General features: G+C 43.7%; 1 protein-coding gene across 3 annotated transcripts in view; it reads left to right on the top strand.

The window, feature by feature from the left end:
* The window catches only part of HENMT1 (HEN methyltransferase 1), a 114,726-nt gene that overhangs the window by 2,783 nt on the left and 87,920 nt on the right, over positions 1-24,023 (top strand). For all 3 annotated transcript variants that reach the window (XM_040359839.1, XM_040359840.1, XM_040359838.1), the window contains exon 2: positions 18,114-18,228. In XM_040359839.1, coding sequence (XP_040215773.1) covers positions 18,142-18,228 — 87 coding nt within the window. In that variant the 5' untranslated portion in view covers positions 18,114-18,141. The remainder of the gene's footprint in view (positions 1-18,113; positions 18,229-24,023) is intronic.

Raw genomic sequence — 24,023 nt, 5'->3', positions numbered from 1 at the left:
CCGTGAAGGGAGGCTTGACTGCGGTGGTCAGTGACGTGCTCGCCCCCTCCTGGGAACTAAATCTGATCGGCAGGACGCTCTCTACATTTTAGAGACTTCAAGGAGGTGTGAATTACTGGGCGTGCCGCAATGCATACTGGGAAATGAAGTTCTTACATGAACGAGCGCCCCAAACCAGGAAGTGAATGAGAGAACAGAAACTAGAACGCCGAAGGAATTTAATAGGTATTTACTCGTTTTTTAACAGAATCATTACACTATTCTGTCTGTCTACCTTGCAGATATTAATTTTAGCCACAACATTTTTTTTCCTTTAATGCATTAAGGTCAAAACCCTCAGGGGTTTACAACCCCTTTAACTAAGTATTAAGTACTTGTACTCAGGGAGATGCTTCACCCGATACCTGGACAGTCAGGGGATCGGTGCGGCAGGGGAGTTGCAAGCACTGATCTGCCCCCTTTTCAGCTGCTTTAGTTAAAGTTATACAGTGGTGATCAGTGCTTTTAACTCCCACTAAAGCCGCACTGATCACCGCTGACTGTCCTCTGTGCTGCCCCCCTCCGTCCTCTGTGCTGCCCCCCTCCGTCCTCTGTGCTGTCCCCCCTCCGTCCTCTGTGCTGCCCCCCTCCGTCCTCTGTGCTGCCCCCCTCCGTCCTCTGTGCTGCCCCCCCTCCGTCCTCTGTGCTGCCCCCCCTCCGTCCTCTGTGCTGCCCCCCCTCCGTCCTCTGTGCTGCCCCCCCTCCGTCCTCTGTGCTGCCCCCCCCTCCGTCCTCTGTGCTGCCCCCCCCTCCGTCCTCTGTGCTGCCCCCCCTCCGTCCTCTGTGCTGCCCCCCCTCCGTCCTCTGTGCTGCCCCCCCTCCGTCCTCTGTGCTGCCCCCCCTCCGTCCTCTGTGCTGCCCCCCCCCCGTCCCCTGTGCTGCCCCCCCTCCGTCCTCTGTGCTGCCCCCCCTCCGTCCTCTGTGCTGCCCCCCCTCCGTCCTCTGTGCTGCCCCCCTCCGTCCTCTGTGCTGCCCCCCCTCCGTCCTCTGTGCTGCCCCCCCTCCGTCCTCTGTGCTGCCCCCCCTCCGTCCTCTGTGCTGCCCCCCTCTGTGCTGCCCCCCTCTGTCCTCTGTGCTGTCCCCCTCCATGCTGTCCCGTGCTGTCCCCCATATCGGCGATTACTTGAAAAAAGTATCGGTACTTGTACTCAGTCTCACCTGCAGCATCGCTCGTGACCTGGTGCGCGTGCCCGGGGGACGTGATGGCCACCGGCACCCACGATTGCCGGCGAGATAAGGAGACCGATGTGTGTTCCCAGTACAGAGGAACACACATCGGTCTCCTCCCCTTGTGAGTTCCCCTCCCCTACAGTTAGAATCACTCCCAGGGAACATATTGACCCCTTTAGCGCCCCCTAGTGTTAACCCCTTCCCTGCCAGTCACATTTACAAAGTAATCAGTGCAGTTTTATAGCAATAATCGTTGTATAAATGTCAATGGTCCCAAAAACGTGTCAAAAGTGTCTTCTATGTCCGCTGCAATGTCACGGTCACAATATAAATCGCAGATCGCCACCATTGCTAGTAAAAAAATAAAATAAATAAAAATGCCATAAATCTATTCCCTATTTTGTAGACGCTATAACTTTTGCGCAAACCAATATCAATATACGCTTATTGCATTGTTTTTTTTTTTTTTACCAAAAATATGTAGAATACGCATCGGTCTAAACTTTTTTTTTTTTAATTGATATTTATTAAATTAAAAGTAAAAAATATTGTGTTTTTTTTTTTGTTTTTTTTTTGTTTAATTGTCGCTCTTCTTTTGTTTTATAGCGCAAAAAATTAAAACCGCAGAGGTTCAAAATCAGATTAAATACCACCAAACGAAAGCTCTATTTGTGGGGGTAAAAAATATAACGATTTCATCTGGGTACAGTGTTGCATGACTGCGCAATTGTCATTCAAAATGCAACAGCGCTGAAAACTAAAAATTGGTCTGGGCAGGAAGGGGGTGAAAATGCCCTGTATGGAAGTGGTTAAATGTCACAGTGCTTGTGCTGTGTAATTTGCCCCTCCTGTAACACCTAAAATACCTGGCTGGTTCTGCCCTCCCTCTGTAAACTGACCACAGTAAGGTGAAAAACCTCCCTCATGGGTTTTACTTTCTTTTTTGTTCCCTGCAAAATAAAGCATAATGTGCTAGTATGCATTGCATACTAGCACATTGTATGACACTTGCCTGCAAACGAAGCCCGCACTGTCCCTCCTGGAGGCCACATCCATGTTCGCCCCTCTTCCTTCTAGGCACGTGGATTCCGGCTCTGTGACTGGTTGGAGTCGCGCGAAGAAACAGCATAGAGGGACGTTTCTTTACAGCGCATGTGCCAATGACATCATCGGCGCAGTACAAAGTAAATTTCTCCTCAACGGCGCACGTTTAGGATATATTTATTGTAGGCTTACCTATAGGTACAACTTGAAAATGGAGGTTTACAACCACTTGACCTCCGGAAGATTTACTCCCCTTGATGACCAGGTCATTTTTTGTGATACGGCACTGTTACTTTTGCTGACAAATGCTTGGCCGTGCAACACTATACTCAAATAAAATGTATGTCTTTTTTTTTTTTTTTTTTTCAACAAACGGAGCTTCTTTCGGTGGCAATTGATCACCTGCAGTTTTTATTTTTTGCACTATAACCAAAAAAATCGATAGTAAAAAAAAAAACACGCTATAAAACGTATAAAGGAAAATAAATGTGTAGCGCTCAAACTAACTGTCAATAGTGAAAATCAATTCCCAAAAATGATGATACCCATAACAATTATAAACAGAATGTGCATCAACAACAGATCGGTCTCCTCTGTCCCCTGACAGGACGTGGAGCTCTGTGTTTACACACAGTGCTCCACGTCCCTGCTCTGTCACTGCTGATCGTGGGTGCCTGACATCGCGACCGCCAGGCACGTGCATCGGCATCTCGGGGACGCGCCGGGCTCGCGCGCGCCCCCCAGTGGCCGGAGGAATCAAGGACGTCAATTGACGTCCTGTTGAGTTTCTAGAGCCACTGTGAAGCCGTCATTTTACATGCGGCCGGTATTCAAGTGGTTAAGTCAACACGCTCCGGTAAGCCTGCATTGCTTTCGGTGGTGGTTTTATCACGTATTGGAGAAGTCACTCATCTCATCCATTCACTTTTTCACTAGATTGATTTTGTTTTGGTTTATGTGAATATTTTAATCAAACTATTGTTGATTTTATCACTTTTTGCGCTTTGGCACCAACCAACAGGCGCAACAGTTCACACTGAACCACGTGCCCAGCGGCATCATATTTATTTCCTGCAATATGGGACTTGTATGTTGTTGATGCACATTCTGTTTATAATTGTTATGTGTTTCACATTCTTTGGCAATTGATTTTCATTATTGACAGTCAGTTTGAGCGCTACACATATATTTTCCTTTTCACTTTTTGCTTTTTATTTAAATGAGCCGTGTTAGCAGCTTCCATTCACTTGGCAGCGCAGGGTATCCACCTTTTTTTACTCTATAAAACGTATAAAAAATCAATATGTATCATATACAATTGCGACAAAAGTCATATTGTAGTTGAGTGGTATTAAAAATGACATTTCCTGTTCAATATGCAGCTCTGTCATTTTCTGTGAAAGGCAATATGGCTACCTGGAGGTGTCCTGTACACAGAATGTGTACAGAACGCCCCCCCAGATATGTAATTTCCTGCTTGTGTGATTGGCTCACTGATTTTCCCAGAAGTCTGCTTAACCACTTGCCGTTCTACGTCGGCAAGTTGGCTCTGCTGGGCGAGAGCACGTAGTATAACGTCCTCTCTCCTAGCCGCCACTAGGGGCGCGCGCGCCCCCCCCCGCTTGCAGCCCGACTCCCGTGTGTGTGCCCGGCGGGCGCGATCGCCGCCGGGCACACGCGATCGCTCGGTACAGAGCGGGGACCGGGAGCTGTGTGTGTAAACACACAGCTCTCGGTCCTGTCAGCAGGGGAAATGCTGATCTTCTGTTCATACAATGTATGAACCGAGGATCAGTGTTTCCCCACGTGAGGCCACCCCCCCCCCCCCCACAGTAAGAACACACAAGGGACATACTTAACCCCTTCCCCGCCCCCTAGTGTTAACCCCTTCACTGCCAGTGGCATTTTTATAGTAATCCAATGCATTTTATAGCATTGATCGCTATAAAAATGCCAATGGTCCCAAAAATGTGTCCGAAGTGTCCGCCATAATGTCGCAATACCGAAAAAAAATCGCTAATCGCAATCACTAGTAAAAAAAATATATTAATAAAAATGACATAAAAATACCCCCTATTTTGTAAACGCTATAACTTTTGCGCAAACCAATCAATAAACGCTTATTGCGATTTTTTTTTTTTACGAAAAATAGGTAGAAGAATACGTATCGGCCTAAACTGAGGAAAAAAAAATTTTTTTTATATTTTTTTGGGGGATATTTATTATAGCAAAAAGTAAAAAATATAATTTTTTTTCAAAATTGTCTCTCTATTTTTGTTTATAGCGCAAAAAATAAAAAACGCAGAGGTGATCAAATACCACCAAAAGAAAGCTCTATTTGTGGGAAAAAAAGGACGCCAATTTTGTTTGGGAGCCAAGTCGCACGACCGCGCAATTGTCTGTTAAAGCGACGCAGTCCCGAATCGCAAAAAGTACTCTGGTCTTTGGGCAGCAATATGGTCCGGGGGTTAAGTAGTTAGGATGCAAGTCAGATTTTAGGCATCCCCTGCAACAAAAATGTCATTTTTGGTGAGATACTTCTAAAAGGAAAACAGATCTAAAGGGATTCAAACCCTGCAATTTTCCTCATTACAGCTTTGCAAGTGCTGCAGCTGGTTGATAATTATGAAACCACTCCTGTTACACTCACTTGCGCACATGGGCACAGACAAACACACAGGGATTTCTTCAGAATAACAAAAGATAGGCATCTGCAACAGAGTTTGTCAAAATCCTTGTACATACATGTACATACATCTTACCCAGATGGGAATGTTTTTTTCTGGAGTTTGGAGTTACACTTTAAGTGATTAAACCATCTGCTAGCAGGCTTCAGCACTTCTTGTAAGTAAGGATGAGCTCCGGCGTGTTCGCATGGTACACACGCAGAGCCCGCCAAAAAGTCTGCACGGCGCTGCGCTAATCACAGCCAGGGATACATTTTCCGATCTCTGCAGCCGAGCATCGAGACAATCTCTCCCTGGCTGTGTACCATGAGAACATGCTGGAACTCATCCTTGGTTAAAAGCTTGCCTTACACTTGCTTAAAGCGGAGGTTCACCCAAAAATCAACTGTCTGCCATTAGATCCAGCATACTGCTGACATCTGCAGTATGCTGTTTTTTTTTTTTGTACTTATCGTTTTATCAGCCGTTGTTATCCGGCTCCGAGCGGGGATTCCTGCGGGGAATAGGCATTCCTAAGCCAAGCAGATTTGATTGATGGGCTGCTAAAGCGCGTCACGCCTTCCAAAAATACCCGAGGTGACACTCGGGTGTTTACGGCGCCTGCCGTGTAGAGCTGACTGCGCAGGCACCGTAAACACTCGAGTGTCACTTCAGGTATTTTCGGAAGGCGTGGCGCGCTTTAGCAGCCCGTCAATCAACTCTTGGCTTAGGAACGCCTATACCCGGAAGGAGTCCCCACTCGGAGCCGGATAACAACGGCTGATAAAACGATAAGTACAAAAAAAAAACAGCATACTGCAGATGTCAGCAGTATGCTGGATCTAATGGCAGAAAGTTGATTTTTGGGTGAACCCCCGCTTTAAAGCGGAGCTCCACCCAAAAGGGGAAGATTTGCTATGAGACACATTTTTTTTTTTTTTTATTGTAAAGGTGACATTGCGACTGACATATCGGACACTTTTTTGGGACCATTCACATTTATACAGCGAATATTGCTATAAAACTGCACTGATTATTGTGTAAATGTGACTGGCAGGGAAGGGGTTAACACTAGGGGGCGCTGAAGGGGTTAAATATGTTCCCTAGTGAGTGATTCTAACTGTAGGGGGAGGAAGACTCACAAGGGGAGGAGACTGATCTGTGTTCCTCTGTACTGGGAACACACATCGGTCTCCTCACCTCTGACAGGACATATAGCTGTGTGTTTACACACACAGATCCGCGGTCCTGCCGTGATTGCGGGCAATCGCGGGTGCCCGGCTTACATCCCGACCGCCGGGCACGCTTATCGGGTCCCCAAACAATGCGGCGGACGTCATATGAATCCCCGGACGTCATATGACGTCCACCCAGAGGGACGAGAGCTTCCTGCGGACGCCGGGTATACGCCGGGCAGGAAGTGGTTAAAAGTCAGAAGCTATAGGACTTTTAATTAAGTTTTTGTTTTTTTAAACTCTGCGCTGTTCTTTGAGTCTTCCTGTCAAAATGTATCTGCTTCCTTGTAGGAGGCACAAGCAAGCCGAAACCTACTGTAGAGTAGGAGACCTGCATGGCATCAGCGATCTGCTGATTGCTGGTGCAATACTTTACAGGCTCCTGCAAAAAAAAAAAAAGTGGATTTATCCTTTAAATACTTCAACAAAGCTTGCTAAAAGCTTTTATATTACCTTTTCACAGCTTCCTGTTCACACTGTTGTTATACAAACTGAAGCCTGTCTGCAACATGCAATAGATATGCAGCGCACCACAACACCTCGTAACACATCGTATTACAAAAATAGTACATTATAGGCAGTACATTCAAATTAAAGGGCTGTTTTTATACAGTACATGTTAACCACAAAATAACGAGTGTTACGTGTATGTGTGGAAAAGATTGCATTGCTAGATGTGCTCCAAACGGCTTCCAGACTATGAATTAAGGGTAGTCGGTAAAGCACAGTGGATGTTTTGAAGCATATGAGTTTTTTTCAATTACTGATACACCTCATTGCTCAAAAAGTGCACATTTAAAGCAGTATTAAATCAAACGTAAACATTTATTATACTGCAGCTAACCAATTCTTAAATGTTATGGCTACATTGGTTTTATTTTTTAGGCTTTCTTTCCTTTATTTTAAAGTGGAGTTCCACCCATAAATATAACATTACATCAGTAGTTTTAAAAAAACGTGATTAGTCCTTTAAGCAAAAAAATTATTTTTTTAGATGCCTTCAAAGTGTGGTTGCTAGGCAGAATAGTTAATCTTCCCACTTCCTGCACCTAGGTGCTTAAGCTTCCTAACCTACACCGTACAGACTCCTGGGAATGTAGTGGGTGTAACTTTCCAGGAGTCTGTGCACTCCCCAGTCTCGAAGAATCGTGTGACTTGGACAGTACAGGTGCTGAAACCTGATCTGAAACCTATTACACTGCTTGTGCAGCACTGAGCATGTGCGAGATCTGCAAGGCTAAAATCCAGGAAGTCATACAGTCTGGCTTCATGATGCCCACACTTAAGATGGCCCCAGTCAATTTCTATTTTATAAAGTGTCTAAATGCTGTAACAACCTAACAAAACGGACCTTAGTTTACAGGCCAACTTTACTAGGATACATTAAGCTTGTGTATTACAGGGGTATTTATATTTAAAAAGTGAAATTGTGGCCGGAACTCCGCTTTAACTTTGAGATCTGGCCGGTAAGTCTGTTGATTTTCAACAGAACAAGCTGTTCTGTTGATGTAGCAGTTACAGGGTTGAGACAAACCATTAACCACTGACAGGGTTGCTTAGAATGAATAATTATTACAATTATGTAAAATCCTTATCCCAAAAGGAAATATAATGTTCCTGTAAAGCCCCGTACACACGGTCAAAATTACATCGGAATTCCGACGGAGTAAAAGAGAACATATTCTCTATCTAAACTCTGACGGAATTCCTCGGAATATCCGATGGAAAAAACAAGGCATAACTGCTTATGAAGTGTTGGCTGTATTCTTAGGGGCTTATAAGAGATGTTCAGTACCAGTTACTGCTGTCCTCCTGGGCTGTATCGCACATACTTATATTGATGTATACAGTATCTCACAAAAGTTAGTACACCCCTCACATTTTTGTAAATATTTTATTATATCTTTTCGTGTGACAATACTCAAGAAATTCCACTTTACTACAATGGAAAGTAGTGATTATTACATGTATAACAGTGTAAATTTGCTGTCCCCTCAAAATAACTCCACACACATTAATGTCTAAACCACTGGCAACAAAAGTGAGTACACCCCTAAGTGAAAATGTTTAAATGGAGCCCAAAGTGTCAATATTTTGTGTGGCCACTATTATTTTCCAGCACTGCGTTAACTCTTGGACATGGGGTTCACCAGAGTTTCACAGGTTGCCACTGGAATCCTCTTCCACTCCTCCATAATGACATCATGGAGCTTGCGCTCCCCCACCTTCCGTATGAGGATGCCCCACACACACTCACTTGTCCCAGCATCCAGCACTGGTTTCTTCACTGATCTCCGGTCCTTAGCGCTAGCATGTTGACTGAGCAACGGACTGTGACTCCTTGCAGCTTCACAGCCAACTGCAAGCGCAAGTTGCACTGTGCTACATCAATGGTCCCGCCGCAGCCTTCTGGGACCTGTGACATGTCTCGGAAGTTTGCGAGAAGGAGGGGGCGACGAGATATTCTGCTCATCACTGAGGCGATCCAAGCGGAATTGGGAGCAGGTATCTGTCAAAATAGGTACACCCCCCCCCCCCAAAAAAAATGTAATCTAATAATGGGCAGAGGAGGTATCATGCTGATAACAGAAGAACAGAGCAGCAGAAACACATGGGACTAATGCCGCGTACACGATCATTTTTCGGCATGAAGAAAAACAAAGTTTTTCGGCATATAGAAAAAAAGACGTTTTTCCAACGTCATCATTAAAACGACGTTGCCCACACACCATCGTTTTAAAAAAATGCTCTAGCAAAGCGCGGTGACGTACAACATGTACAATGGCACTATATATGGGAAGTTCCATGCGGATGACGCCACCCTTGAGGCTGCTTTAGCTGATTCCGTGTTGGTGAAAGACGATTCGCGCTTTTCTGTCTGTTACAGCGTGATGAATGTGCTTACTCCATTATGAACGTTAGTTTTACCAGAACGAGCGCTCCCGTATCATAACTTGCTTCTGAGCATGCGCAGTTTTTAACGTAGTTTTAGCCCACACACGATCATTTTTTACAACCCGAAAAACGACATAGTTTAAAATGTCGTTAAAAAATGCAGCATGTTCGAGGTTTTTTTGGGGGGTTTTTCAGAACCCGAAAAATGATGTGAAGCCCACACACGATCAATTTAAATGACATTTTTTAAAAACTATGTTTTTTTCATGCCGAAAAATGATCGTGTGTACGTGGCATTAAGGCTTTGTAGAGAGATAAGTAAACACTAGAGATTGTCAAATTTCACGAATCAGATTTACATCCATTTTAACTCTTTGGTTGGAGTTGGGCTGTACTAAACAGTGCTAAGGTTTTGTATGACCTTGTACTTCAAGTTTTGACATGGTTAACGTGTTGAGTAGTTGTTTTTTGCATGTCTGATGTAGACAAATCATTTGCTTTAGGCTTTTGACTCACATAAGAGACCAGTTGCTTAAAGTGATTTTTAAAGGCAGAAGTTTTTTTTTTTAACTCCGCTGCCCCTATAGCAAGCTGCTTGCTGTGGGGGCACTCAGCAGTAGGGAGGGGCCAGGAGCACCACAGAGGGACCTGAGAAGAGGAGGGTCGGGGCTGCTCTGTGCAAGACCATTGCACAGAGCAGGTAAGTGTAACATGTTTGTTATTTTTAATTTGAAAGAAAACAAAACAGACTTTAGTATCACTTTAATGATGGATCAGGCATCTGAAGTGCTTGAAGGTCACTTGGTTGACAGTAGTTTTAAACCATATTTCAAAATATAAAAGGCGTTAACCCTACGTAAATGCGTGTGACAGCTGCCCCTTTAAGTGTGAAACAAATAAATCAAACAAAAAATATAAAGTAGGCGCTAATTAACATGTGCTGGGTAATGAAAATTACACTGATCACCACTAATATGCAATAGTAGAAACAACAAAAAAGTGCGCAACGAAATTGCACAAAGAAGTCGCACAAAAAATTCCCACAAAGATGCTGTGAACAAAACATTTCGTTGATGCCACTGTACTATCGGTGATAACTTTATGCATATACTGTACATTCAAAATAATGTGATAATTACTATTGTGCAATTTTTAAAAAACAAAAAACCGCCAAGAAATATATATATAAAAAAAAAAAATCGCACAAAAAAATTTCACAAAGCTGCTGTGAAAAAAATTCCTAAATATCAATACCAGTGTTCTATCAGTAATGGCTTGGGGCATATACATATCAAAGATAAAAAGTGCTGTAAACAAAATATGCAGGTTGAAGTCCTTATTCAACTGTGACCATTTCCAAATCCTTGCACTTTAATGAAATAATTCCAATCCACTGTGCATCTTTATATGATTTTATTACATTCTCCCAGCATGGGGTTCCAAGTTTTTTCCTTTCCAGCTCACAGGCACTTATTCCCCTGTATGCAGGATTTACACCAATCGTCCAAAAAGAAGATAAACATGGTGATCGTGCAACACAGTTTTATTAAAAAGGTGCCCTTTTAAAACCAATCCCTAAATATATACGCTTGCATGTCACCAGCGCGCCCAGCATAAGCGTTTTAGTTTAAAGTGTATCCAACACACTGCCGTTACAATGGTACAGACAAAGTTGCCAACTGTCTCGCCAGATTCTGGCGTGTGTCTCACTGCTCAAACGGACATGACGTTGCACGCGGTCCACGGGAATAGCAACGGCAATCCGACCTCTATGCATTTCGCTGTATATCTCTATCAGGAAGTACTTGGAACCCCATGCTGGGAGACTGTAATAAAATCATTACACATGCTCTGCGGTCCAGCGGGCCTTTGGGCTTTGGTGAGTGAGCATTTGCATTATTGGTGGTGGAGCATGTTTTTTTTTTTTTAATCATATAAAGATGCACATTGAATTGGAATCATGTAATTAAAGTGCAAGGATTTGGAAATGGTCACAGTTGAATAAGGACTTCAACCTGCATATTTTTGCAGCACCTTTCATCACTGGTATTCATACAGTATTTTGGACTCTTTTTTTGCATTGCACAATATTGATTATCACATTATTTTGAATGTATATTCACTAATAGTACACTGGCATTAACAAAAGGTTTTGTTCACAGCATCTTTGTGGGAATTTTTTTGTGCAGGTTTTTTTTTGGTATAGCACATTAGTGAATATCATAGTGGGTGTAATTTTTTATTACCCAGCACATGTTAATTGGCACCTACTTTATATATTTTATTTGAGTAGTTAACCTTCCTTGGTGAGGAGGAGCTGGACCTTTTAAGCCTTTGATATGGATGACAACAAGATCAGTGGCTTTGTGTCTGATAGGTAAGGTAAATCCAAAAGTTTGGTATATTTGATAGATGTAACCTTAGCAAAACATTTTGATGGTTATTATATTTATAAACTAGTGCAGCGCAAATTTTTCTTATACTGTGAATATATTTAAATCGTCATATTAAAATGTGCATCTCCAAATAAAACATTGAACAAAAGTACAAATATAAAAATTGTGATTTTTTTATTTTTTTTGTGTGTCCTTTTCTGTTGGCAATCCATTTAATCAAATATGTATTAACCACTTCTCTACTTTGGGTGTTTTCCAGATTTGGTGTTTACAAGACTAAAACATTTTTTTTTGCTAGAAAATTACTTAAAACCCACAAACATTATATATTTATTTTTTTCTAATACCCTAGAGAATAAAATGGCGATCATTGCAATACTTTTTTTTTTTTTTTTTTTTTTTACCACCTCAGCTTATTACCAATATACTAGAGACCAACTCATGATCCGAAGCTTCTTACGTCTCTATTTGCGGTTTGCATCATGTGTGGTATATACTCTGTTCACTATCTCTTTCTTTTTTTTTTTCTTTTTTTTAAATATATTTATATAGATATATTTTGATATTTGCACCCCCCCTCCCTCCCCTCATGGCTCCCAGGAGTCTCCTACCCGTCCTATGAATAAGAAAAAAAAAAGAGAAAAAAAAAAAAAAAAACAAGAACACAACAGTACTATGAGCTAAGTATTAAGTAAAGAGGTTGACCTCTTTTATTCGGCTAAAGGTAAGGTAGAGATATGGAGAAGAGTAGGTCGGATGTGGTAAGGAGAGATGCGGGGGAGGAGAGAAATACATGTGTCTTGCTAAAAAGAAATGAGAGAGGAAGCAGAGAATGGCAAAATCCCCGCATAGTCATACCCTTACTCTCTCCGCATAGCTCCATGTTTTTTTATATTCCTTCCATTTTCCCCATTTCTCCCTATGTTCGGTGCTCTTCTCCAGATATCCATCCCTTAGCTCCTCTAGTCTATATGTTTCCTCCACCGCGTCTATCCAACTCCAAATATGTGGGCTTTCCGTCTCCTGCCACTTTTTAGGGATAAGTCTCTTGGCAGCGTTTAAAAGGTGGGGGAGTAGGGACTGCTTGTATTTTTTTACGCCTTCTTGGCTGCAATGGAAGAGGACGGCCCATGGGTCTTTCTTGATCTCCTCTCCCGTGATAATCTTTATTTGGCTCAATATTATGTCCCAATACGTTTGAATTTTAGGGCAATGCCACCATATATGGGCCATCGTTCCTCTTTCTAGGCAGCCCCTCCAGCAGTCTGCGGTATAACCTACTTTAAATTTATTTACTTTGTCAGGGGTAATATACCATCCTGAAAGGCACTTATAATTTACTTCAGCTGTTCGTGTATCTATCGCGGAAGTGTGAGTTAATTGAGTAATCCTTAAAACAGTATTAGTCCCCCTCGTAACCCCTAACTCTCTTTCCCATTTGTCTATAAAAGGTGCTTCGCCCCGGGATCCCAATTTAACCAGTAACCCGTACAATTTAGTAATGGTGCCCCTAGAATTTGTAGATTTACAAATTTTCTCCAGTGAAGTCAGCTCCGCCTCCGTCCGTAATGGGCGGGGGAGGTGCCGCACAAAGTGAGTCAACTGGAGATAATGCCACCTATCAAGATTCCAACAATCCGTTTTGGCTTTCAAATCTCCATAGGTCATTATCTCTCCGTTTTTTATAATATCACCCAGGTGCACTGTGTTTCTCCTAATCCAGTTCCCCCCTATTTTTTTTTCCCCAGGTGGGAAGTAGGGGTTTTCTTTTAGATTCATTAATGGGGAATTAAATTTCCCTTCTAATTGTGCCTGCGTCCTGTCCCACATTCTTAAAGTGTCTCGTGTTATATCGTGTGTTTTGTGATCTAGTGCTCTGTATTGTGCAGGGATCCAAATAAGATTTTTCAGATTATTGTTTGTTAGCGCCTTCTCTATTTGTACCCACCTTTTATCTGTCCTATCCCTCGCCCACTCTACCGCCCGCGATAGGACTGCCGCCTTGTAGTAACTTTTAATGTCCGGGACTCCCAGGCCACCAAGTGGCTTGCCCTGTTTTATTATGGAGAGGGATAGTCTGTGCTTTTTATTTTTCCAAACATAATTTAGTAGCAGGGTGTTGAGGATCCTCAAAAACTGCTGGGGGAGACATTGCAATACTTTTTGTCACACCATATTTGCGCAGCGGTCCTACAAGCGCACTTTTTTTGGAAAAAAATCACTTTTTTGAATTAAAAAATAAGACAGCAATAAATTTGGCCCAATGTTTTTATATATTGTGAAAGATAATGTTACGCCGAGTAAAATGGTACCCAACATGTCACGCTTACAAATTGCGCCCGCTCGTGGCATGGCGTCAAACTTTTACCCTTAAAAATCTCGATAGGCGACGTTTAAAAAATTCTATAGGTTGCATTTTTTTAGTTACAGAGTAGGCCTAGGGCTTTAATTATTGCTCTCGCTCTAGCGATCGCGGCGATACCTCACTTGTGTCGTTTGAACACCGTTTTCATATGCGGGCGCTACTCACGTATGCGTTCGCTTCTGCGCACGAGCTCGTTTTTATTTATTTTATTATTTTTCACACTGGAAAAAAAAAAAAAATGATCACTTTTATTCCTATTACAAGGAATGTAAACATCCCTTGTAATAGAAAAAAGCATGACAGGTCCTCTTAAATATGAGATCTGGGGTCAAAAAGACCTCAGATCTTATATTTAGACTAAAACGCAAAAAAATTGGAAAATGTCATTTTTTCAAATGACAAAAAAAAAAAATGTTTCTTTAAGAGGCTGGGCGGGACTGACGTTTTGACGTCACTTCCGCCCAGCCGAGCTATGGGGACGGGCGAAGGAGATTTTTCCTTCAGTCTCGTCCCCGCTCAGCTCCCGAACGGTCGCGATCTCCTCCGCCGCTACTGACGGCTCCGGTAAGCGGCGGAGGGCGCGGGAGAGTGGCGGGAGGGGGGGGCCCCTCTCCCGCCACCGATAACGGCGATCTCGCGGCGAGACCGCCGTTATCGTTACCAGAACCGCTGACAGTAAAGATAGATACCTCGGTTGTGGCAGCAGCTGCTGCCGTTACCGAGATATGTATCTTTAAAGTTAGGCCGTATAAAGTCGTACAGCGGTCTGGAAGTGGTTAAATAAAGTCTCAAAGCAAACACCTCTGTGCTTATAGCTAAACTGCGTCATTCACTGATTGTTATATCCTCCATGTGAGTCCCTCCACCATTCACTACATGCACTCAACTCGGCTCCATTTACCTATATACATATCTAGGTCTTTGTATCTGAGACGGTTGTGGAAGAATAATAATGCACAATCTTCAGTATATATTATTACAATGGCCCTGAATCAGCATGCTAGAATGGCTCCTCCACTTAAAAACATTTAAAAAAAAACATAGTGCTTTGCTTTTATTTTTGTTTTTTAACTAATTTATTCCAATAAAAAAAGCATGAGGGGAAAAAAAAAATCACATTGCTGTCCCCTTAATGCTGGGGATCAGCATCAGCTTACTGGGCAAACTCCAGCCATCACTTCTGGTTTGGCGTAATGACATCACAATGTTCTGCCTTGATGCGTTTTGTCAAATCCCACAATCCTCACAACATTGGAGAGATTCCCTCTCACTTTCTTCTGTTTCTTGGAAAACTGATAGGTTTACCATTTTCTACACCATCCAAAATGAAGAAAAGAAAAAAAAAACAACAACGTTTGCTTTAGATACCGTATACTGTAATAGGTTGGAACCAACAGAATATTTTAGTTTACATTTTTGAGCTTGCTTGCCAACCCTAGCTACAGAATTATACATGTTCCAAATTGATGCACATACTGTACAAGTTAAAATCATGTGCATACTGCTATCAGAAACTTGTGTTAAATCAATATTAAACCTAATATACTGCAGCTTTTCCATCATTAGACATAGTGAATGCATCAGATTTCTTTACCTTGGCTTTTTTTTTCCTTTTTTCACCTTGTATTCTGTCCAATAACACACCTCCTGTATGAGCGAGACACAACTCTGGAGGAATGAGAGAGGAGGCACAGAAGACAGCTGCATTGTCAATCTGGTGGGGGAGGAGGGGATATTAAATATATTAGCAGATTTAGAACTACTGACAAACTGAAGCCAAACTCCAGGACACACATTATAAGCCGTTACAGCAAACATTTATTTTCCTTTTGGGATAAGTGTTTTCTTTTGAGATTAATACTGCTTTAAGCTCAGCTATATTTCTCTTCCATTCTTCTTGTTTCACTTAAAGAGGTTGTAACCCTAAATATATATATATATATGCAGGTTTAACAGCACAGCGCTTGTGCTCTCTAATCTGTTCCTTTTTCTATGGTGTAGATAACCTGGTTGATCCTGCTTGTTCCTGTGTCCCCCTTTAGTGTGCTGACCATGGTAATCATGGCTGCTAATCCATGATACTGTGCTCAGCTTACATGCCTCCATCACCCTGCTGCTCTTCTTTCACCCCTCCTTCCTGCCTGTCAGCTCCTGTGTGTTAGGCTGTGAGAAATCCCCCCCCCCCATCCTGCTGCTATTAGTAGCTGGCAGCAAAGTCAAAGAAAGTTTACTGCCAGCCCCTCTGTTCTACTAAGCCAGTGTTTCGCAACCTTTTTTCTGTCAAGGCACCCTTTAAAATATATGGACTGTCCCGAGGCACCCCATTCTAAAATGTAGAAACTATTCTAATAGCTTTACATAATGCAGCAACATCTACATGTAGGACACCCAACATTAGAGTGATTTATTCTTCCAAAGCAAATACACTTTTGCAAACTGGTACTGACTAGTATTCCAATGTTTCTCTTCTCCCTTCTCGTCACCCCAGTGCTGAGGGAGAGGGGCACAGGAGGGTCTAGCAAGGATGCCCTGGAGGCAACAGGCATCCTCCTTTTTAATAACTGATTTTGTCATTAGTTGTTAAGTACTGTATCTAGAAAGTCGTAATAGTGCATTGTGAAAAACTGTGGCTTTGTGTAACTAAAAGGGAGGCTTGATCCACCTGCTGGCTTGTAGACATTTTTGATGCATTTTTAGGCATTTTGCCAACACACCCCTGAAGAAACCTTAAGACACCCCAGGGTGCCTAAGCACCCTTTTTGAAAAAGGCTGTACTAAACTATTTTACACTGTGTACATGTTTGTATAAAATTATGCCTCCTAAATACCTGCTTTCTGATCTCTTCTGGTCGGTCATGTGACCTCTGGTCGCTCTCCTCCCCCAATCTAAGGGCTACAGCAGGAGGGGCTGAGTGGACAATGCAGTGGTCATGTGACCTCCCAGCAGACATCAGAGGGGGATCTCAGCCCCTCTCACTGTAGCCCTTAGATTCAGGGCTTTGGAGTCGGTAGATAAATGTTCCGACTCAGACTCCTCAGTTTTATGTACTTCCGACTCCGACCCCGACTCCGACTCCTCTGTATTAATATGCGAATGTATTTTATACATTCCTTGAGGGAAAGAAACGCAACCTACCACAGGACTACTGGCTGGGAAGCCAACAGTCTACTGTATTGCACAGTTTAAGCAAAAGACAAACACAATGAAAACAATCAAGTGGCTGGATAGTAGCAGCAGGCATAAACATCAGGAACAGGATCTTTACCAGTTCAAAAATACAAACCACATTATTTGGTTGTTTTAGAACAAAAACAAAGCTTATCTATAATGAACCAAAAACAAAATCTGTAAAACCTAGAAATGGTTTATATTAATCTTGAAATGTAGTTGTAGGCTTAGCAAATGCAAATCAATTCAATGTAGAGTTCTAAGGAAGAGAATTGCCTCTGCCAGATCCTCTTTCATAGAGGCTCTTAAGTCAGACTTTATTATTTTTAGGGCTGAAAATAATCTTTCGACACTGACTTGGGTGGGTGGCATTGCAGTAACTATTCTGGCCACATCACTAACGATCTCTGGATAAACAAGGATGGCTTCTTCAACAGTAAGTTTTGATGAGCGATCATACTTTTCAACTTCTTTTAGTGCTTTATAAAACTCCTGTTGGAATTTTTTTATTTGGACACTTACTGGTTCTCTAACATGCGTTCCCTGTAAAAGCAGAACACAACACTATGGAAAGTATAAGTATTGGAGCTCCTAATTGTGCGTTGCGTGCCATATAGTGAAGCACATGAAAAGCATGCTTCTTCACGGTCACTTAACGTGTTCGTTTTGCGGTTACGTGAGGCACTGCATGCATTGGTCTTTATTCTTACAGTAGAGAAGTCATTAATTATAACTTTTTGTGAATTGGGACATTTAAACTTGCTTTTTTTTTTTTTATTACAATCTAAATTTAGTAGGAGTCGGAGTCGATGCATTGTTTGCCGACTCCGACTCCAGGTACCCAAAATTTCCCTCGACTCCGACTCCACAGCCCTGCTTAGATCAGACGAGGAGAGCAGCTGGCGGTCACATGACCGACTAGAAAAGATCGCAAAGCAGGTATTTAGAGGCGTTATTTTATACCAACATGTACACAGTGTAGTATAGCTTAGTAGAACAGAGGGGCTGACAGTAATCTTTCTTTGACTTTACAACCACTTTAACTCATATTGGATTATTTAGTAAAAAGTTATATAATATTTTTTAATAACTCATATTAGATTATTTAGTAAAAAGTTATATAATATTTTTCAGTAAACTGTGAAAGGCTGCCTCGAGACAAATGGAGCCTGTGAGATTTAGTCCTCCTTTGAGCCAACAAAGATATGAATTTGTAATCTCTTTTGTGAATAATTACAAATCCAAGAAGGTATGTTTTTTTTTTTGTTTTTTTTTTTTTGTTTTTTTTTTTATATATATATATATATTTTTGCATTGTACATCCATTAATGCCTGCTGAAGCAGCATTGAATCTCTTTAACCACTTAAGCCCCGGACCTTTAGGCAGCTAAATGCCCAGGCCAGGTTTTGCGATTCGGACTGCGTCGCTTTAACAGACAATTGCGCGGTCGTGCGATGTGGCTCCCAAACAAAATTGGCCTCCTTTTTTCCCCACAAATAGAGCTTTCTTTTGGTGGTATTTGATCACCTCTGCGGTTTTTATTTTTTGCGCTATAAACAAAAATAGAGCGACAATTTTGAAAAAAATTCAATATTTTTTACTTTTTGCTATAATAAATATCCCCCAAAAACATATATAAAAAAAAATTTTTCCCTCAGTTTAGGCCGATACGTATTCTTCTACCTATTTTTGGTAAAAAAAAATCGCAATAAGCGTTTATTGATTGGTTTGCGCAAAATTTATAGCGTTTACAAAATAGGGGATAGTTTTATTGCATTTTTATAAATTTTTTTTTTTTACTACTAATGGCGGGGATCAGCGATTTTTTTTTTTTTTTTCGTGACTGCGACATTATGGCGGACACTTCGGACAATTTTGACACATTTTTGGGACCATTGTCATTTTCACAGCAAAAAATGCATTTAAATTGCATTGTTTATTGTGAAAATGACAGTTGCAGTTTGGGAGTTAACCACAGGTGGCGCTGTAGGAGTTAGTGTACACCTAGTGTGTGTTTACAACTGTAGGGGTGTGTGGCTGTAGGACTGACGTCATCGATTGTGTCTCCCCTATAAAGGGGATGACACGATCGATGCAGCGCCATAGTGAAGCACGGGGAAGCCGTGTTTACATATGGCTCTCCCCGTTCTTCAGCTCCGGGGAGCGATCGGAACGGAGCGGCTATAAGCGAATAGCCGCGCCGTCGTCCCGGATTGCTCCCTGAGGGAACCCGACCGCCGCATGTAGCGGGGGGGGTCCCGAACGGACCCGCGGAAAGGCAAGGACGTACATGTACGCCCATTTGCCTGTACGTGCCATTCTGTGGACGTACATATACATGCGGGGGTCGGGAAGTGGTTAAAGAGACAATGGGGGTTATTTCCGAAAGGTAAATCCACTTTGCACTACAAGTGCAAACTATAAGTGCAAATTGCACTTGAAAGTGCAGTCGCTGTAGATCGGAGAGGGACATTCAAGAGAAATAAAAAACAGCATTTTAGCTTGCACATGATTGGATGATAAAATTAGTAGAGTTTCTCTTCATTTCAGATCTTCCCCTCAGATTTACAGCGACTGCACTTCCAAGTGCACTTTGCACTTTTAGATTTAGCACACATATCCACAGTTTTATAGATCCTTCACGTGATATCAAAATCTCAGTTTTTACAGAATTCCAGCAGCTGACTAAATCACTTACTAAGTATGCAACTTCATGATCTTTTAATCCCTGCATGTGTTCCATTTAAAGCTGCTGCCATTGTCAATGCCCCAAGTTTCCTGTTTCAGTATTTCTTCTTTCAGTTGCAGTGTCATAGCAGTGTTTCTCAACTCCAGTCCTCAAGGTGCCCCAACAAGTCATGTTTTCAGGATTTCCCTCAGATGAAACCGCTGTGGTAACTACTAAGGCAGTGAAACTGATCTAATCACCTGTGCAAAATAATAGAAAGCCTGAAAACATGACCTGTTGGGGCGCCTTGAGGACCGGAGTTGAGAAATATTGTCCTATGGAGCCCACCTTGTATTCAGGGACTTAAACTGTCTTCCTACACTGTGTGCATCAAAAGAAACACATGGCCCCATAGTCTAGGTCTAGGATAAACACCAGAACGACCAAAGCACTGGATTGGGATTTTCGAAGTGTCTGTAAAATTTTCATTGGGCAATCAGCGCTCCAGAAAACAGGGACCACCCTCAGGAAAAAAAGGACCCAGAGTTCATAATCCACTCATATACAATACAATGAAAGCGCCAAAAATGTCCAATAATAAAACTGAGTCATATCAGACTAGAGCCAACATGTTTCAGGGGCCAAACACAATCCCCCTTTATGAGGGTTTAAGAATGCTGGCTGTGCTTAAAAGGATCCAGGTGAACAGATACAAAATAAAAATGCACTGTCATTTACTGCTTGGAAAGTTTCAGGAGGGCAGATTATGCTAGCGTTAGTGAATGCAGTAAATGCTGGTATCTGTTAACCTGGATCCATTTAAGCACAGTCAGGCCGCGTACACACGGCCGAGAAACTCGACGTGCAAAACACATCGTTTTCCCCTTCGAGTTCCTTGTTCGGCGGTCAAAAAACTCGTCGAGCCAAATGTTCCATTTGCCCAACGAGGAAATAGAGAACATGCTCTCTTTTTGGCTCGACGAGTTTCCCGACTGGTTTCTCGGCGAAAAGTGTACACACAACCGGTTTTCTCGGCAGAATTCAGCAAGAAACTCGATGGGAGACATATTCTGCCAAGAAAACCGGTTGTGTGTACGCGGCCTCAGAATTTTAAATCTCTGATGAAGGGGGAGTGTGTTTGGCCCCTCCCCTGTTGGCTCTATTCTGCTATGAATCAATTTTATCATCAAACTACCTTGGTCTCTAGGACGTTTGTTTGGTGTTGTGATTGGTTTATAATCTATAGTCTAGGATGGCAAGGCACTCTTCTGCTTCTCCTTCCTTCTCTTCTCCAAGCTATTAGACTGACTTGAGACTGCATGGTCCACTGTTAACGCTTTGCTGTGAAGATCGGAAGTTTAGAGTGTGCAAGTGTTTGGTAAGAATTCTACCAAATAGTTTACTGGAGAATGCTTATTTTGATAAGTGAAATAAATAAATTAGTATTTCTCTTCCGTTCATGGACGGACACAGCAGCATTGACCTTAGGGTTATATTCCTTTCCTTTCAGGAGAGACTAGGCAGAAGAAACAGCACTTTAAGTGTTAAAAACACTTCTCTCAGTACAGCACCTCCCAGGGGGGCGTGTCCTCCGGGTACATCCCACTCTCTGGAACATCCAGCCCCAGTTTTCTTCTGCCTAGCGATAGGAGAAGACATGGCCCTTCTGGATACCCATGTGCTGAGATTTTTTGCGATTTTTCACCTTTATTTGTTTTTTTTTCCTGCATTTTTGGATCCTGGGATCTATTATCAACTGCCGACTGGGTGACAGGCTGGATCTGCGATCCTTGTAGTCCCCCCATGTTTGGCCATCGAGCGCGTGCCGGCCTTTAGCTAGGCCATCCACGACATGCCCCGTTGCTCCAGGGGTGGCCGGTGAGCTACATGCTACAGGGCACACATATGACCGGTCTCTATGGCCGTGTCACAGTGTGCCGGGCCGACAGCCATGCCGTATCTACCTGCGGACGTTGGGTCTGTCTGGAATGCCTCCAGCCAGTGGTCGCAGGATGGGCAAGTAGTATCCCCTTGCCTCGGCAGGGTGGTTCGGCTGGTGCATTCCTGGGGAGGTCGACTGAGGGTCCGCCCTGCTTTCCTCTCTCCCTCCTTCCCCGTTCTGGGTGGCGGCTGTGAGGTGGGGGGTCCACCTGAGGGGGGCTCTGTTACTGCCGGGGGGGGCTGTGCTGGTGTGGGGTGCTGTTGTTTTTTTTATTGTGCTGTTTATGCTGGACAGTGTCTGCTGTGTGTTTCTAGTGTTTTTAACCACTTGACCACTAGGCACGTAAACCCCCTTAATAACCAGACCAATTTTCAGCTTTCGGTGCTCTCACAATTTGAATGACAATTACTCAGTCATACAACACTGTACCCAAATGAAATTTTCGTCATTTTTTTCACACAAATAGAGCTTTCTTTTGGTGGTATTTAATCACCGTTGGGTTTTTTATTTTTTGCGCTATAAAAGAAAAAAGACTGAAAATTCAGTAAAAAAATATAATTTTTCTTTGTTTCTGTTATAAAATTTGGCAAATTTAGTATTTTTTCTTCATTCTTTTGCATAAATGTGAAAGATGAAGTTACGCCGAGTAAATAGATACCCAACATGTCACCCTTCAAAATTGCACACGCTCGTGGAATGGCGCCAAACTTCGCTACTTAAAAATCCCCATAGACGACGTTGCAGGGTATTGTGGGGCATTGCGGGGCATTGCGGAGTATTGCGGGGCATTGCGGAGTATTGCGGAGTATTGCGGGGCATTGCGGAGTATTGCGGGGCATTGCGGAGTATTGCGGGGCATTGCGGAGTATTGCGGGGCATTGCGGGGCATTGCGGGGCATTGCGGGGCATTGCGGAGTATTGCGGGGCATTGCGGAGTATTGCGGGGCATTGCGGAGTATTGCGGGGCATTGCGGGGCATTGCAGAGTGTGGGGGCATTGCAGAGTGTGGGGGCATTGCAGAGTGTGGGGGCATTGCAGAGTGTGGGGGCATTGCAGAGTGTGGGGGCATTGCAGAGTGTGGGGGCATTGCAGAGTGTGGGGGCATTGCAGAGTGTGGGGGCATTGCAGAGTGTGGGGGCATTGCAGAGTGTGGCTGGTACTGCAGAGTGTGGCTGGTACTGCAGAGTGTGGCTGGTACTGCAGAGTATTGCACAGGGAGGGATTGATGGCTGGATCTGTGACTGCATGTGTCACAGATCCAGCCCGCAGCAGCAGCAGCAGCAGCAGCTGCTGCTGCTTCCGCTCTCTCCCCTCTCCTCTCTCACACTGTACCGTTCGGTACAGAGAGGAGAGGGAGGAACCGGCGTCATCATATGACGCCGGTTTGTTTACTAGTGATCGCTCCGTCATTGGACGGAGCGATCACGTGGTAAACCGCCGCTATCAGCGGCGATTTACCGTGATCCGTCATCAGCCAGGTCCGGAGGACCCGGCGGTCACGGAGACTCCCGGGTGCGCGCCCCACAGGGCGCGCGGGAGCGCGATTCTAGGAGGACGTACATTGACGCCCTCCTAGAGTTAAGCAACCGCCTTGTAGACGTATTTCGTCTATAGGGCGGTTGCTAACTGGTTAAACACGTGTACGGCCGCCATTTTAGCGGTGACGTGGCTCTATATGTCGGCGGCCATTTTCCTGTAGCCCACATGCTGTTTTTTCTGCATGTCGGTGGCCATCTTGGAAAAGACTTGGCCTCTAGTGTCTGGAATGGCGGCGCAAAGCCACAGCATTCTTCTTGAGGGACGGCACAGCACGGACAGTGCTCTCAGCTCTGCAGTTTGTTTTCGGGTGGTGAGTCACCTGGGGGGTGCCCTGCTCTCTGTGACAGCTGGGAGGGTGACCGGTGGGACCCGTTTTTCTGCAGTACCAAGGTGGCATATACAGGTGGGTCAGCATGGAGTCTGAACCGGAGGCTTCTACCCCGACCATGCCAGATTTAACCCTTAGTGCCCCTGCGGCCTCGATGGATGCTATGGCGGCAGTCCTGGAGGCATTTGTTGCCAGGATTGAAGCGGCAGGTGGCCAGAAGGGGGGTAAAAAGCGCCCCCTCCCTGCGCCTGCTTCTGGGGATGTCTCTGACACGGAATCAGGCCCTGCTATTGCATCTGGCCCTGGTTCTGTCATGTCAGATGATGCAGACTCTGCTTCAGGGTCTAAGCAAGATAAGGAATTTGTTGGAGCTCTTGTCACTGTGGTGCGGGACACTCAAAAACTTGAGGATTTGGCGGAGGCATCAGACATGCCGGTCCCTTTTGGGTTCCGCAAGTCACCCCGCACCGCAAAAGTGTTTCCTTGTGTTCCATATCTGGACAAACTGTTATACAAGGAATGGGAACGGCCACAGAAAGTTTTTGCAGTGCCAAAATACTTTGCGG

Source organism: Rana temporaria, chromosome 7 (genome assembly GCF_905171775.1).
Source record: "Rana temporaria chromosome 7, aRanTem1.1, whole genome shotgun sequence".
In the NCBI taxonomy this organism is placed as follows: Eukaryota; Metazoa; Chordata; class Amphibia; order Anura; family Ranidae; genus Rana; species Rana temporaria.
Note: the sequence above shows the minus strand (reverse complement) of the source record. Positions and strands in the feature narration are given on the sequence as shown.